The sequence below is a fragment of the Tasmannia lanceolata genome, unplaced genomic scaffold (genome assembly GCF_043159265.1).
Source record: "Tasmannia lanceolata isolate RefF3 unplaced genomic scaffold, GAP_Taslan_0.1 ptg000035l, whole genome shotgun sequence".
In the NCBI taxonomy this organism is placed as follows: domain Eukaryota; kingdom Viridiplantae; phylum Streptophyta; class Magnoliopsida; order Canellales; family Winteraceae; genus Tasmannia; species Tasmannia lanceolata.
The window spans coordinates 1,794,888-1,812,534 of record NW_027518712.1 but is presented as its reverse complement, the minus strand read 5'-3'; the positions used below and the strand labels follow the sequence as shown (position 1 = coordinate 1,812,534).

The 17,647-nt window shown below is 39.0% G+C and overlaps 1 protein-coding gene across 1 annotated transcript; it reads left to right on the top strand.

Moving 5' to 3' along the window:
- Positions 1-1,758: 1,758 nt before the first annotated feature.
- Positions 1,759-2,346, top strand: LOC143859613 (uncharacterized). The gene has a single exon (XM_077370272.1). It carries the CDS (start codon positions 1,759-1,761, stop codon positions 2,344-2,346), a length of 588 nt encoding a protein of 195 aa, XP_077226387.1.
- Positions 2,347-17,647: the final 15,301 nt, after the last annotated feature.

The following is a 17,647-nucleotide window of genomic DNA, read 5'->3' as shown; positions in this document are numbered from 1 at the left end:
TTTGCAAATTATTCTTGAGAGAAAGTGTGTGAGCTACAACTTGTAATCAAGCCTAGTAAGAGGCTAATACTTCTTCTTCTTCTTCATTTGATCGGTGGCAAGGGCATCCGTTTTTAATTCCCTTGGGAGAAAGCGTTTAGAATTCGGCGGAGAAGGAGAGTCATTGTAAAGGTGGAAGGGCATCCTTATTTAATTCCCTTGGAGTGTAAAAGCCTCGGAGCCGGGCGTCGTGGAGGTCTAAATAGTGGAAATCCTCAAGTGCGACCTTGAGTAGAGTGGAGTAGGCCGTTTGCCGAACCACTATAAATCTTTGTGTCACTTGTGTTGGTATTTCTCTATCTCTCTCTCCCTCTCACTCTCTTATTTATTTGTGATTGCATTTTTACATATTTGAAATTGAATGAGGAGTTAGCATTTTGGTTTTGATTGAATATTTGTACCTTGCTAACTAGGCTATAAATCACCTAATTAAGTTTGCTAATCAACAAGGGTTTTTGAACTAATATTAATTTGTAATATTGTTTAAAGTTCAAATATTTCAAACTTAATTAAACAAGGGATATGTCTTGGGTGAAATTTTAGAAAAAGTTTCTAAAAGAGAAATTTTTTATAAACATCCTATTCACCCCCCTCTAGGTTGCCAAACCAAGTCACTCCTTGGATTTCACCATGCTCATGGATTCACAGATCATAGGGAGAAGGGAGATATGGGATCCCGGTTCTTTTCCAGAACTTAATAGTTCCTTGTTGGGGTTGAGGTTGGACACCTCCTCCTATACACAACTACCATCTATCTTGGCTACATGCACGAGATGTGGGTGACTTATCTCAATCACTTGGGCAGTGGACCATAAGCGAGATAGAATGTGTATGACAATGAGATTGCGTACTGAACAAGATCACATTAGAATAGCTTGTGGACAGGAGACAGTTGAGCCATTCTACCAGACATGACTCTTTACATGTCCTTTGACCTGATGGGTCATATTGGCCTGTTGGCGAGTGTCTCATTTTTAATCTATCTAACCTTGGTTCTTATTGGAGTCACCAGAGGGTAGTACTAGAGGGTTGGACAAACTTTTGAGGTCAATGGTGATTCCCGACATGGAATTCTCCACCTATTCAATAGGATAACATCTATGGTTTTGGTCAGAGCAGTAGACCTAGAAAAATATTTGGCCAGGTGGATTTGATAAGATGTTTATCTAAAGGTTTTCAAAAAAATAAGTTTTCTTTTGAAATGGTTTTAGTAAATGAATTTGCGGGTCAACACTGCTTGGCTGAAAGGTATACCATGAGAGAGCCCAGGGATAGTTAATGTCCACCCCCTGTAGGACTCAACTCGGTAGATGTGGACTTGGAGTAAGGACTCAACTCTAGCTTAATCCAAACAAGTGTGTTTTTTGAGTTATCTCTGGAAAGTGGCTAGGTTTCCTGGTCAGCCACAGAGGAATCGAGGTAGACTCTACTAAAGTCAAAGCAATCCAGGAGATGCCTTCTCCACAAACAGAAAAAAAGATTAGAGGATTCTTGGGATAAGTACAGTATTTGATCCGTTTCATAACACAACTTACCAATACATGTGAGCCAATTTTCAAGATTCTTAAGAAAAATGCTTCCAAACAGTGGAACCCCGAATGCCGGCAAGCCTTCGAGAAGATCAAAGATTATTTGTCATCACCACGACTGTTAACACCTGCAGTCGCCGGATGACCCTTCCTTTTGTATCTTTCCACCCCGGATACATCTCTCGGATGTATGTTGGCAGAAGAAGAGAAATGCCAGTTTATTATCACTCAACTAGAGAAAACCTGTCTAGCATTTGTATGGGCAAATCAAAGGCTCAGGCACTATTTGTTATCACAGTGGATCTTCCCCATATCTCGGATGGACCAAAAGAAGTATCTATTTGAAAAACCAGCCTTGATCGGTAGGACCGCTCGTTGGTTACTATTGTTATTAGAATTTGACATCACATATGTCACCCAGAAGTCTGTGAAAGGTAGAATCATCACAGAACAATTAGCTGATGCACCTACTGAAGATACAGAGCTGAGTTGTGAATTTTCAGATGAAGGGATCATGACGATCAGAGCTGCACCTGCACCACTTGACACTACATGGACTATGTACTTTGACGGAGCGTCAAACTCAAGAGGCAGAGGAATTGGCATTATTCTTGTCTCACCTCGAAATGAGCACATACCAATTTCCATCAAATTAGAATTCAATTGCACCAACAATATGGCTGAGTACAAACCTTGCATAGCCGGTCTGGAAGCAGCCCTGTCATTAGTGGTACAAGACCTTGATGTATACGGAGATTCTCTGTTGATCATATGTTAGACAAATGGGAAATAGCTCACTAAAGAACATAGGTTGACTCCGTAGCTTGCATAGCCGGTGTGGAAGCAGCCCCATCATTAGAGGTACAAGACCTTGATGTATACGGAGATTCTCTGTTGATCATTTGTTAGACAAAAGGGAAATAACTCACTAAAGAACATAGGTTGATTCCGTATCACACTTACGAGCCTGATGAAAAGTTTGCACAATATCAGCTTTACTTACATCTCTAGATTGAGAAACAGGTCCTATGACGCTTTGGACTTTCTCGCATCCATGGTTGATATCCCAGTAGGGGTAAAGGTCCGTCATTTGGCAGTAAAGCGACATGTCATCCCAGCACATGTACACATGGTTCAGATAGCAGCCAGTTATCCAGATGGGAAACCTTAGTATTTCGATATCAAAAATCTTATCTCCTGTAGGGGGCACCCCCCAGAGGCCTCTTTAAAGGAGAAAAGACATTGCAGAAACTGGCATCCAGGTATGTCATTTATGGGGGAGACGTCTACCGCAGATTGTTTGATGGAGTCCAGCTCCTTTGTGTTGATGAAGACAGAGCCACATAAATCTTAGAAGATGTTCACTCAGGTGTCTGTGGTCCTCATATGAACGGCAAGATGATAGCTCGGAAGGTCCTCCGTCAAGGTTATTTTTGGACTACTTTTGAAGCATAATGCTTCACTTTTGTCAAGAAGTGCCACTTGTGTCAGATTCATGCTAATCTGATACATGTGCCACCATCAAATCTCCACTCGTTCACATCTCCGTGGCCTTTCTCGGTTTGGGATATTGACATTATTGGCCAAATTTCTCCAAAGTCCTCCAGCGGACAGGAGTATATACTTGTTGCAATCGATTACTTCATCACTTGGATCGAAGCTCAGTCATATGCTTCGATTTCATCGGCATCAAGTCCCAAGTTTATCAGGGCCAACATCATCTGCAGATATGGTGTCCTGCATGAATTGATATTAGACAATGGATCCCACTTCAAGAAAGTGATAGATTCGTTGTGTGAAGAATTCAGAATCAAGCATCATAAGTTGTCTCCGTACTGTGGACCCTGATCCGAGGACGCGGTGAGGGAACGGGTCCCTAACACCCTCTGGATCATCCACGTGTGAAGGAGAGCTCTGCCAAGGAACTCTCGAAACGGATGCCACCCTCACAGCATAGCATGAGTGGCGATATAAAAAGAAAGAGATACATCCTGATTCGGAGCCAGGGCTCGAAACCAAGATATATCTAAAAAATAACTCAGAGTCGCCATCTATGGATGCGCCATGGAACCAAAACAAATGCTCTGTTTGCAATGGATAACCAGAGATACAAAAGGTCCGTGCCTGATGACGAATGGAGAAGGTTTGAAGAGCACCCCCAATTCGCCCGAGTGCGAACACTTGGTCTCTTATGCCATTTATTATTAACCTCGAAGAGTTTTGGGCAAAAATCATGTGAAATTGGAACAATCCTCAGGAGTCGTCTATCTAAGCATGCATTTCCTGAGAATAGAAATAATAAGCACACAAAAAATAAATGAAAGAGGTGCCACCTAAATATTGCTAGGTTATGAGTGACATACCTAACTGGTGTCTAAGTTCTGATGGACAAACACATGCAAGCTACAGCTAAAGGTATAGGATCAGTACCAGAAAGTAAGAGAACATAAGAAAACACACAACATAACAAATCCTAAGACTCTAAACGATTTAGCCCGAGTCCTCGGATGGTCTAGTATTCATCCAAAGAAGCCTACGTATTGTAGACACCCCATTTTGACCGGACCCAAGTTCGCTATGCTTGGGCGAAATCCCGTTCAATCATTTCCGCCATGTTTCGCACTTTTCCGTTAAGTGTTGAGAGAGATTATTCCCAAGAATCCGAACAAGAGAGAATTTGGATCCGATTGATGGGCCCGTCTTGAGCATTTGTTTAGATTTGGATCAAACAGGGTGGCCCGCACATTGTTTTAGTGAAAAATGAGTTTTGAACCTACTTCGATCCAACACCTAAAGATGATCATCAAGAGAACGGTCAAGATCTCAGAGAAGTCGTTTTAACAACCAATTTTGTTTCGATCATCAGGTTGAGTTACTCGGATCAGCCCATTGAAATGATTTAGGAGGACACAACCTACTTAGGTAGGGGACCCATCAATTGGATGGTCTGGATCGTCATAGAGGAATGATTTAAGGGGGCACAACCAATTTACATTGCGACCCACCATTTGAACGGTCAAGATCATCAATTGTCGCCCATCAAATGGACGGTTCGGATCATCAAATGGGAGTGATTTAAAAATGGGGTAACATATTCACATTTTGATCTATTGGATGGTTTGGATCAGCCCATAGGATTGATTAGTGGAGCACAAATTAAATCACATCGCAGCCCACTATTTGAACGGTCAAGATCATCAATTGTCGCCCATCAAATGGACGGTTCGGATCATCAAATAGGAGTGATTTAAAAATGGGGTAACATATTCACATTTTGATCTATTGGATGGCTTGGATCAGCCCATAGGATTGATTAGCGGAGCACAAATTAAATCACATTGTCGCCCATCAAATGAACGGTTCCGATCATACTTTGGAGTGGGGCATATGATTTTATGCACAATTGGGAATTTGGTCACATATGGGACCCATTTGGGTTATCTTTTACCTACACAAAAGAACTTTAAAAAACATGCATGGGGCCACACACATGTCAAAATTCAATGTCCACAATGGTGGCCACCTACCATGGAATATGTCCACAATGGTGGCCACCTACCATGGAATAAGTCCACAATGGTGGCCACCACCCTCCCATTCCTTTGCTATAAATGGTTCAATGAGGGTGAGTAAAGGGGGAGAACTCATTTCTCTTCTATCATGTGTTCTAACAAAGTTGCTATGAGGGGTTGAAAAGAAAAAAAAAGAAAAGAAACAAGAAAAGAAGAAAAAGAAACAAAAAAGAAGCAAAAAGAGAAAGAAAGCGGAAGCGATCGCACGGAGGCGGAATTTTCGAGTTTTTCGGCTCTCGGATTCGGCGAGGATTTCGATCACAGGTAGGTACACCGTTCTCGGAATTTTTTTTTAGAATTATTTGGTATATTTTCGGATTTTTGCATGATTTTTAACAAAGAAAACTAAACGATATACTAAACAGATTCCAAAAATAATGAAATTTCGTGGGAAAATAATATGATAATGATACATTCTACCATGAATTTGTGAGAATTTTTGGATTTTGTTTGGTATATTATTTTACGCATTCTTTGAAAATTATCAGATTTTGGGAGAATTGTTACTGACGTCAAATCACAGATAAAATTCTCCAAAGTTTTACAGTAGTCTTAAATTCTATACTTCTTGCTTCTGTAAAATTTTCAAGTGCTTTGGATCTTGTTTCATATGAGCTGTAGTGTTAATTCATAATCTGGTTTGAAATTTGAAAAATCCGAAACTGATAGTAAATAGTTTTCTAAATTCATGGAAATCTCACAGCATGCTATTTTCACTTATCTCTTACTACTGTAGAAATTTCATGGAATTTAGATATCTATTTCTAGTAGTTTATGTGTTATTTTTGCAATCTGGTTAATTAATTTTTAAATCCATATTAAATATGAGTTTAATGTAAAAATCTGTAAAAATCTTCCAGTAAATTACATCTCATCATATCTTGTTGGTGGAGAAGTTTCAACTCATTTCGAGTTCGTTTGCAACAGCTTCACTTGTAAAATCACTCATATGGTTAAAAATTGGTAAAATCCATTAAAAAAATAAAAATTAAGTGAAAATCATCTTAAAATCTCTAAAGCACCTTCATCTTTGTGTGTGTTTGGGAGACCCGCCCGGTCTCATTCTCTCGTTAGTCCTCTTTGTGCGCCGTTTGGTTTTGGAAGAACGCCCTACTCGGCTTGGCTTCATACCCCTACCCTTATGGGTATTGGGTTGCACATTTGTTGCACCCTAGGGCTAGGTAGCTGTCCGGCCCGGCTGGGTGTTTTACCTCTGCCAAATGTTCAAATTCGTGTTTCCTTTTCTCTTAGAGAGTCTTTGACTCATTTATCTTTAGTTGGTGTTAGTGGAGTCTTTGACTCATGTTTCCATTTCTTTTAGAGAGTCTTTGACTCATCTATCCTTTAGTGGGTGTTAGTGGAGTCTCTGACTCGTGTTTCCTTTTCTTTTAGAGAGTCTTTGATTCACTTCGTTTTCTTAGTAGGTATTATTAGAGAGTCTTTGACTCATTCGTTCTTTTGTGGTATTACTAGGGAGTCTTTGACTCATTGGTTCTTCTGTTGGCGTTTTTTGGGAGTCTTTGACTCATTCCTCCTCTAAGTTGTAGTATTAGAGAGTCTCTGACTCATTTGTACCCCTCTTTAGTGTTGTTAGTTCGGAGTTTCTCCTTTAGAGTTGTTGATTACTTCGCTTTGATTAGAGGCTAACTCAGTCTTATTAAAGCGTTGCTTGCTTGGGATCTTGGATCGTTTTCTCTCTTCTTGGGACGCTATCTTTCTTGTTGTGGTTCGTCTCTTTGAGGCGTTAGTTGCTTGTTTGGGGTTTCCCCTTTTTGCTTTAGGGCTTTGCCCTAGTTTATGGTTATGCTTGTTTGTTCTCTGTAAGAGTGAATTCATCTAAAGGTCCTGAGCATTGGAAAAGCTTTAAAATCCAAAAACATTAGAAATTTAAAACTCAAAAACATTTGAAAACTTTAAAAATATCAAAAACATTTGAAAATATAAACAAACCTTAAAAAATCTGTAGTGTGAGTGTTTCTTTTAGAAGCGTAGTTTGAGAGTTCGTTTCGAACTACGTTGGCTTGATCCTCTTCCGAGGTACGTAGTGCAGCTTGGGATTTATATCCCAAGTCCAGCCAAACTTTTTTTATAAATAAACGTTTTAAACCTTCTTCAAAAACCTTTAAAATATTGTTTTCAAAAGACCTTCCTCTAGAGTTAGGAGTTTCTCCTCGATAGAGAATTTTAGAGTTAGGGTTTTTCTTTTGATAGGTTGTTTGATTGATTGTTTGCTGTGTGCTTGTTTTAGAGTTAGAGGTCTGTCCTAGAGTTATAGGAGCGCCTCCGTCCGGTCAGTTGGCGATCCACATCGCCGAGTGATGACTAGAGTAGGATACGCTAGTCCACCCTTGGTTTTCCTTAGGAAATACAGCCTAGTCACACATAGGTTGTAAGAACCACCTGCATCAGCGTAGGGCTAATCTGCATTTAGTTAGGGCATATAGGGTGTCCTAAAATTCACAATTCACTGGAATTTAAATAATCGTACAATAAACTTTAATAATTGGTCCGGTCTTTTAGATCGAGTTTAGGATAGAGGGCTAGGTGTCTTAGGCATCATAACTTAGAATAGGCGCGAAGAACTACGTTGCCTTGATTCTCGTGGAGGCGGGGATACGTAGGCTTCTTTGGATGAATACCAGACCATCTGAGGACTCGGGCTAATCACTTTTAAAACTGTTGAAACAATCAAATCACTTAGGATTTTCCATGAAATTAGAATTTTAGGAGAACTTTCACTTAGATTGAATCCAAACCAATTAAGAAATCAAGATACACATTTAGGATTCACATTGAAATTAGATCATAGGATGCATGTCACATAGATAGCACATTAACAAGAGAGTTGAATGAGCCATTTAAAATAAATTTAAAAGAGTTAACTTTTGGAATTGAAGACCGATTATCGGGCAGGAATGGTGCATGTGGTGGATAAATCCCCATACCTTCCATTCTTGTAACCAGGTAGCGAGTCTAGATTTCTGGTTAATTATGGGTCCTAGATCCCACATCTAGGTGGCGACTCTGTCAGTCTCTTTTGTGTGGAATTCGGATTGCCTTAGTGATCCCAAGTTCACATAAAAGATGAATTAAAATTAATAATAAAAGGCACACGCCAATCGCGTGGGTACGAGAGACCAAGAGATAGTGCGTGGCGGCTCGCGCCCCACCCCTCTCGCGGGATCGGGTCCCACAGACTGGCGACTCTGCTGGGGACAACCTAACTTCATTACAATTCCAAAGGATAACTCATTTGAATCTATTTCAACCGGCTCATGAAAACTCTATCTCTTTTATGCTTGTTAGATTACTTTGTATGCTTTATTTTCTCATCACATTTACTCAAACTTAATCTAACAAAACCTGAAGGCATCATAGATTGCGCGAACTTATTGCACACACTTACATCACTTTCATCTAAACCCCTGCATCTCACATGCACACACGTCCTATTTTAGGAACCCGGAGTGTTATCTAGCATGGTTGACTGGGATTTCATCACCTGGTGCCTCTGTGCTAGAGAAGCATTCCACCCTTAGCCTAGTACCTTTATGGTACGTAAACGGATCTCTTGTTCACGTACTGATACACCGGACACTGGTACAGTATATCGAACATGGATTCGCGCTAAGGGAACTCTCGGCCTTACCCCTAGATTAACCCACACATGCATGTAGTATACGAACACATGTGCATCACGTGTGTGAGCCTAGTTTAGGATATCTTACCCAATTGTGTGTGTGAGCCTAGTTTAGGATATCCTACCCATTTGTGTCTAGATTAGGCCGTAGTCCATCTTTCAATGGCTACGATCGGTCCTAGGTACACAAACAAAGTCATGAGTCGAGATCCTCTCTCCACTCCGCTAGATTAGGGTTAGGATTGATGCCTTCAGGTAACACTGATAAAATGTGCGAAGATTAAAAAAACTTTTCCTTTGGGGTTAGGATGTAAATCCCATTCATTTCCAAAGATCTCATAGGATTAGTCATTCATGATCAATCCGTTGAAAGCAATCTTATGCTATCTCATCTCATCTTGATCTAATCATATTGATCTACAGTTGTTGATATCCATCATTCAGATTTTAGATCTGGCCCTGGACTCTACTTTTGTCATTCTTATGGCCATGGTCTATTATCTGAGCCATTGATTTTTCATTGATCAATGTTTACCTATCATATATCTTTTACCTTTGGATCATATCGAAATCATTGATGGAAAAGTTTGATCTTACCTGTATTCTTTGAGTGCATGATCGTTGCTGAGATCGAAACTTATTCTGATTAGGGATGTTTATCGTTCCTGACTCTTTCATTCCCAAAAGAAGAACGGTTATACCCAAAGAACATCTTAAGGAATAGATTGAGGATTCTTTCCAAATTAACATACCCGTTGATGTATTTCAAGATTACTCTTTTCTCTATTTGTTTAGAATTTTTATCCCATGACTATTGAGATAGTGTGATTGCTTCTAAGTCAAAAGTCTGTGTTCAACAAAAAGCCCTTCTTCCAAAAGACTGACCATTTCTGAATTCATTCGATACATCAGTCTATTGCTTTACCCATATTGTCAGCATAAGCCTTTTGTTGCCCCATTTAACCTAGACCTTGTGGAGTTGCCTTTTCTGGGATTCCTACTTCGGGATCGAACTTTGTAATTATCATTATCATGAAGAAAGGTGTATCACCTATAAACTTTCAGTGCCGGTTCACTACCTTTGAAGAAGTGTCCTGTGTCTTTAGATTTGTCTTTCATTGAGTGTACATCAACTTTCTTCTCTCGAAGTTGGAAAAGTTCAGTTATGTTGATGTTAAAAAAAGAAAAGAAAATGTGTCATGTCAATCAGTCTTTCTCGTTCAGAGTCGGTGTTTAGCTTTTTGATTAAATTCAATGTAGAGCCTACTGAGGCGCGTTCAAAGTCATCTATGTACTTCAAAGTATTTCAATTCAATAAAGCATTTGAGTCTGTATCTTCAATTTTTTATGATTCACTCTTGGATTAAATGTTTAAAACAACTACAAGACCCCCTTCTCGGATGAGAATGCAGACGAAATTTCCCTCGAGATTTGAAAGATGGTCAAACGAGAGGAAGAGCGTCGAGCATAGCCACTTGAAGAAGAAATCGAAGCCATTGATAGTGGTATCGAAATTCGAAACTCGGGAGAAATGGATTGGAAAAACTTTATCTCCTAAGGAGCGCAAAGAATTGATAAACCTGTTTAGAGGGGTTTGAGGTAGTCTTGCTTGATCCTATAAGGATAAACCAGGGGAATGCCCTGTCGTTGAGCAAAGCAAGACTTCATCTGCTTTAGGCATCCAGTTGAAGAGTACAATTTTAAAGAGATAAGTATCAGATATCCTGTGGAGCTGATGAAGAAGTGAGAGAAGACTTTCTCGAAATGAAGTCATAGATTTGAGCCCTAAAAGAAAAATTGGGCTGTGTATTTTCATTATGATTTCAAGGCAAGATGGGAGTGAAGCACAATGGTTGAAGTTTTGCCAGAAAACCGCCAGACTCCTCGAATAAAAATTTTCAAAGGCTTTGAACCTTAAACAAAAGAGCTTGTACATCAAATACATCAGGAGGCCATCATTGGACGTTTGAGCCTTAATAGCCAAAATCCAACGTTTTAAAATCCTTTTGAGAACCCTTTGGGTCAGCAATTTAAAGCCAATGTTTCTTTTCAAACACATTATAAACCCGGGGCATTTATGCACCCGAACTACGTCGGACCTGATCCTCATTTCTTCAGGGGTACGTAGGCAACTTGATTAATTCAAGTTCGGTCAAACCTTGGGATAAAATCCCTTTTCAAAATTTTGAAGCTAAATGCTAAACCATTCTTTGAAAAATCCTTAAGCGAACTACGCGGACCTGATCCTCCATTTTTGGGGTACGTAGGTAGTCTGGCTAGACCAGATTCGGTCCAAATCCTTAGAACCTTAGGTATTCAACCCTTTTGAACCCGAGCCCACCTAGAAAGTCCTTCTGGTGAAACAAGTAAAGGTTCGAGGCGAATGAAAAGAAAAACAGAAAGAAAAGAATGAGAGTCTGAAGATCCGCTAGGTTGAAAACCCGAAAGGGCGGCCTAGAGAAAGGTGAAAGTCGTTTTTCTTGCTAAGTCAACAAGCAAAATGATTGACTTATCAGAAGGTAAGGGTAGTGGTATGCTGGATTGAAAACTTGAAGAGACAATCTAGTCAGAGGCAAATACTTCCCATGAAAAGTTGAGTTGAATAGAAGCAGAAGGAGTTCCTCAGTTACGTAGAATTCCCAAGTTTGAGTACAAGCAAAAATTGAGATAAGTAGTCTTTTAGACTGAAAGCTTGGAAAGCAAAAGTTGAGATAAGTGGTCTTTTAGACTGAAAACTTGGAAGACATTAATTTTGACTTCTTCCGAAAAGACAAATCAAGGAGACCGAGAAGCAACTCTATAGGGCAGGATCCTGGAATCCGAATAGTGTCAGCAAGGCTTACTTTGACACCTTTTTAAACTAGGGGCATTAAAACCGAGCAATCCGAAGGGGTATAACCATGACGGATGTCCTGATGGAGGAAACTAGAGCCTTTTGGCATGGTTTTTGAGACTACTCTAAGAGTGGCTGACCTTACCATTTAAAAAATGATACATTTGATTTAAGAGTGAATCAAAATTTAGTCAAGTCCCTTGAATATTGTAAGTCTTCTTTGAAAGAGTCCTCAGGAGTCTGTTCCTTGTTTCTCATTGTTTTCTTTTAGAATCCAAAGTGTTTGGCACTGGAGAGAATGGATGTACACCTTTCGAAATGTAAAGAAAAATCTAGAGTAGATCCTGGTTTAAGAATCAAGGAAGGGGCAAGAAACATTTGGTCCAAACCTACCAGAGACATCAAGCCTCAAGTAATGTTCAGCAATGAAAGGAAGAATCTTAGATCTAGCCTTTGTGAAGTTGGTTTTACCACTATACCAAAGAAAGAACCCATGCAAACTCAAATTTTTCCTACTTACCTTGGTTTTGCTTTCTTAAGACCTTGTCATGGAAGCACATCATACTAGGGGCATCTTTTATGACTTGCGTCATAAAAGATATTACACAATGATAACTGGGATATCTATTCTTAGCAAATAGAAACCAGAGAAGCTTGAACATACTCTTTGAGTTGAATTCCTTGATCAAGTTGTTTCTTTTGGAGTCAAAGTTTCATAAACTTCAATTTCCAGCGGGGTATATAATCTACTCCTACATCCTTCAAACCTCATTAGAATGCTTTTCATCTGTTAAAGAGAGTCAGCACCTAAAAATCTCATCAATCTACTTGAGTTTTGCTTTCAGCAAAGATCATGCACTCCAATTTATTCTCAGCAGGAGATAGCTATGCTATCAATGAACTCGATATAAGATCGATAAATATTTTCGTGTTGATTTGAGACTCTTTGAGTATAAAGGTTTTTTGTGTGCGTTTGAGACTCTTTGAGTAGTTGAGACCCTTTGAGTGTTACAAACTCTTCGGGTAGTTGAGACTCTTTGAGTATAAATGTTTTGTGTTGATTTGAGACTCTTTGAGTAGTTGAGACCCTTCGAGTGCTGCAGACTCTTCGGGTAGTTGAGGCTCTTTGAGTATAAATGTTTTTTTTGTTGATTTGAGACTCTTTGAGTAGTTGAGACCCTTCGAGTGTTACAGACTCTTCGGGTAGTTGAGACTCTTTGAGTATAAATGTTTTTGCGTTAATTTGAGACTCTTTGAGTAGTTGAGACCCTTCGAGTGTTACAGACTCTTCGGGTAGTTGAGACTCTTTGAGTATAAATGTTTTTGTGATGTATTTGAGACTCTTTGAGTAGTTGAGACCCTTTGAGTGTTACAGACTCTTCGGGTAGTTGAGGCTCTTTGAGTATAAAGGTTTCTCTATGTAGTTGAGACTCTTTCGAGTATAAAGGTTTTTGCATGTGTTTGAGACTCTTTGAGTAGTTGAGACCCTTTGAGTGTTACAGACTCTTCGGGTGGTTGAGACTCTTTGAGTATAAATAGATTTTGGTGTATTTAAGACTCTTTGAGTAGTTGAGACCCTTTGAGTGTTACAGACTCTTCGGGTAGTTGAGGCTCTTTGAGTATAAATGTTTCTCTATGTAGTTGAGACTCTTTCGAGTATAAATGGTTTTTGTGTATTTGAGACTCTTTGAGTAGTTGAGACCCTTCGAGTGTTACAGACTCTTCGGGTAATTGAGACTCTTTGAGTATAAATGTTTTTGTGTGCGTTTGAGACTCTTTGAGTAGTTGAGATCCTTTGAGTGTTACAGAGTCTTCGGGTGGTTGAGACTCTTTCGAGTATAAAGATTTTTGCATGTGTTTGAGACTCTTTGAGTAGTTGAGACCCTTTGAATGTTACAGACTCTTCGGGTAGTTGAGGCTCTTTGAGTATAAATATTTTTTGTGTTGATTTGAGACTCTTTGAGTAGTTGAGACCCTTTGAGTGTTACAGACTCTTCGGGTAGTTGAGACTCTTTGAGTATAAATGTTTCGCCATGATTTGAGACTCTTTGAGTAGTTGAGACCCTTCGAGTGTTACAGACTCTTCGGGTAGTTGAGACTTTTTGAGTATAAATGATCTTTGTTGATTTGAGACTCTTTGAGTAGTTGAGATCCTTTGAGTGTTAGTTGAGACTCTTTGAGTATAAATGTTTTTGTGATGTATTTGAGACTCTTTGAGTAGTTGAGATCCTTTGAGTGTTATAGACTCTTCGGGTAGTTGAGACTTTTTGAGTATAAATGATCTTTGTTGATTTAAGACTCTTTGAGTAGTTGAGATCCTTTGAGTATTACAGACTCTTCGGGTAGTTGAGACCTTTTTTTAGTATAAATGTTTTGCGTTAATTTGAGACTCTTTGAGTAGTTAAGGCCCTTTGAGTGTTACAGACTCTTCGGGTAGTTGAGACTTTTTGAGTATAAATGTTTTGCGTTAATTTGAGACTCTTTGAGTAGTTAAGCCCCTTTGAGTGTTACAGACTCTTCGGGTAGTTGAGGCTCTTTGAGTATAAAGATTTCTATGAAGCTCTCTGAGTGTTTGATTTGAGACTCTATGAGTGTTACATACTCTTTGAGTAATTTGATTTGATATTCTTTGAAGGGTTGATTTACGTCTGCATCGATAGTGGTCTGCTTTCTTTGAGGTAATTTCATTGGGTTCGTTTTCTTAAAAGCTTTATTTTAACAGAGTATGTTTGTGTTTGCTTTAATAGAGTCTTTGCGTATTGATTTAAATAGTTGAGTTGTGAGTATTAGAGAGAGGCCATCTCATTGAGATGTCATGATTGCCGAGTTAAGGGTCGGTGAGAGGTCATCTCCCTTTTGCTTCTAGTCTTTCAGTCTCGTAGTGCTATTTTGTTGTTTTACCCTGATGAACATCATTTTAAAAACAAAAAAAAAAAAACTTGTTTTACTTTGTTTTCGGGCCGGCCAAAATGTGTCGTCTGTTCAGCTTTGTCATTCGTGTGTTACACACGCTTTGCCAAAGAGGGGCATCTGTAGACACCCCATTTTGACCGGACCCAAGTTCGCTATGCTTGGGCGAAATCCCGTTCAATCATTTCCGCCATGTTTCGCACTTTTCCGTTAAGTGTTGAGAGAGATTATTCCCAAGAATCCGAACAAGAGAGAATTTGGATCCGATTGATGGGCCCGTCTTGAGCATTTGTTTAGATTTGGATCAAACAGGGTGGCCCGCACATTGTTTTAGTGAAAAATGAGTTTTGAACCTACTTCGATCCAACACCTAAAGATGATCATCAAGAGAACGGTCAAGATCTCAGAGAAGTCGTTTTAACAACCAATTTTGTTTCGATCATCAGGTTGAGTTACTCGGATCAGCCCATTGAAATGATTTAGGAGGACACAACCTACTTAGGTAGGGGACCCATCAATTGGATGGTCTGGATCGTCATAGAGGAATGATTTAAGGGGGCACAACCAATTTACATTGCGACCCACCATTTGAACGGTCAAGATCATCAATTGTCGCCCATCAAATGGACGGTTCGGATCATCAAATGGGAGTGATTTAAAAATGGGGTAACATATTCACATTTTGATCTATTGGATGGTTTGGATCAGCCCATAGGATTGATTAGTGGAGCACAAATTAAATCACATCGCAGCCCACTATTTGAACGGTCAAGATCATCAATTGTCGCCCATCAAATGGACGGTTCGGATCATCAAATAGGAGTGATTTAAAAATGGGGTAACATATTCACATTTTGATCTATTGGATGGCTTGGATCAGCCCATAGGATTGATTAGCGGAGCACAAATTAAATCACATTGTCGCCCATCAAATGAACGGTTCCGATCATACTTTGGAGTGGGGCATATGATTTTATGCACAATTGGGAATTTGGTCACATATGGGACCCATTTGGGTTATCTTTTACCTACACAAAAGAACTTTAAAAAACATGCATGGGGCCACACACATGTCAAAATTCAATGTCCACAATGGTGGCCACCTACCATGGAATATGTCCACAATGGTGGCCACCTACCATGGAATAAGTCCACAATGGTGGCCACCACCCTCCCATTCCTTTGCTATAAATGGTTCAATGAGGGTGAGTAAAGGGGGAGAACTCATTTCTCTTCTATCATGTGTTCTAACAAAGTTGCTATGAGGGGTTGAAAAGAAAAAAAAAGAAAAGAAACAAGAAAAGAAGAAAAAGAAACAAAAAAGAAGCAAAAAGAGAAAGAAAGCGGAAGCGATCGCACGGAGGCGGAATTTTCGAGTTTTTCGGCTCTCGGATTCGGCGAGGATTTCGATCACAGGTAGGTACACCGTTCTCGGAATTTTTTTTTAGAATTATTTGGTATATTTTCGGATTTTTGCATGATTTTTAACAAAGAAAACTAAACGATATACTAAACAGATTCCAAAAATAATGAAATTTCGTGGGAAAATAATATGATAATGATACATTCTACCATGAATTTGTGAGAATTTTTGGATTTTGTTTGGTATATTATTTTACGCATTCTTTGAAAATTATCAGATTTTGGGAGAATTGTTACTGACGTCAAATCACAGATAAAATTCTCCAAAGTTTTACAGTAGTCTTAAATTCTATACTTCTTGCTTCTGTAAAATTTTCAAGTGCTTTGGATCTTGTTTCATATGAGCTGTAGTGTTAATTCATAATCTGGTTTGAAATTTGAAAAATCCGAAACTGATAGTAAATAGTTTTCTAAATTCATGGAAATCTCACAGCATGCTATTTTCACTTATCTCTTACTACTGTAGAAATTTCATGGAATTTAGATATCTATTTCTAGTAGTTTATGTGTTATTTTTGCAATCTGGTTAATTAATTTTTAAATCCATATTAAATATGAGTTTAATGTAAAAATCTGTAAAAATCTTCCAGTAAATTACATCTCATCATATCTTGTTGGTGGAGAAGTTTCAACTCATTTCGAGTTCGTTTGCAACAGCTTCACTTGTAAAATCACTCATATGGTTAAAAATTGGTAAAATCCATTAAAAAAATAAAAATTAAGTGAAAATCATCTTAAAATCTCTAAAGCACCTTCATCTTTGTGTGTGTTTGGGAGACCCGCCCGGTCTCATTCTCTCGTTAGTCCTCTTTGTGCGCCGTTTGGTTTTGGAAGAACGCCCTACTCGGCTTGGCTTCATACCCCTACCCTTATGGGTATTGGGTTGCACATTTGTTGCACCCTAGGGCTAGGTAGCTGTCCGGCCCGGCTGGGTGTTTTACCTCTGCCAAATGTTCAAATTCGTGTTTCCTTTTCTCTTAGAGAGTCTTTGACTCATTTATCTTTAGTTGGTGTTAGTGGAGTCTTTGACTCATGTTTCCATTTCTTTTAGAGAGTCTTTGACTCATCTATCCTTTAGTGGGTGTTAGTGGAGTCTCTGACTCGTGTTTCCTTTTCTTTTAGAGAGTCTTTGATTCACTTCGTTTTCTTAGTAGGTATTATTAGAGAGTCTTTGACTCATTCGTTCTTTTGTGGTATTACTAGGGAGTCTTTGACTCATTGGTTCTTCTGTTGGCGTTTTTTGGGAGTCTTTGACTCATTCCTCCTCTAAGTTGTAGTATTAGAGAGTCTCTGACTCATTTGTACCCCTCTTTAGTGTTGTTAGTTCGGAGTTTCTCCTTTAGAGTTGTTGATTACTTCGCTTTGATTAGAGGCTAACTCAGTCTTATTAAAGCGTTGCTTGCTTGGGATCTTGGATCGTTTTCTCTCTTCTTGGGACGCTATCTTTCTTGTTGTGGTTCGTCTCTTTGAGGCGTTAGTTGCTTGTTTGGGGTTTCCCCTTTTTGCTTTAGGGCTTTGCCCTAGTTTATGGTTATGCTTGTTTGTTCTCTGTAAGAGTGAATTCATCTAAAGGTCCTGAGCATTGGAAAAGCTTTAAAATCCAAAAACATTAGAAATTTAAAACTCAAAAACATTTGAAAACTTTAAAAATATCAAAAACATTTGAAAATATAAAAAAACCTTAAAAAATCTGTAGTGTGAG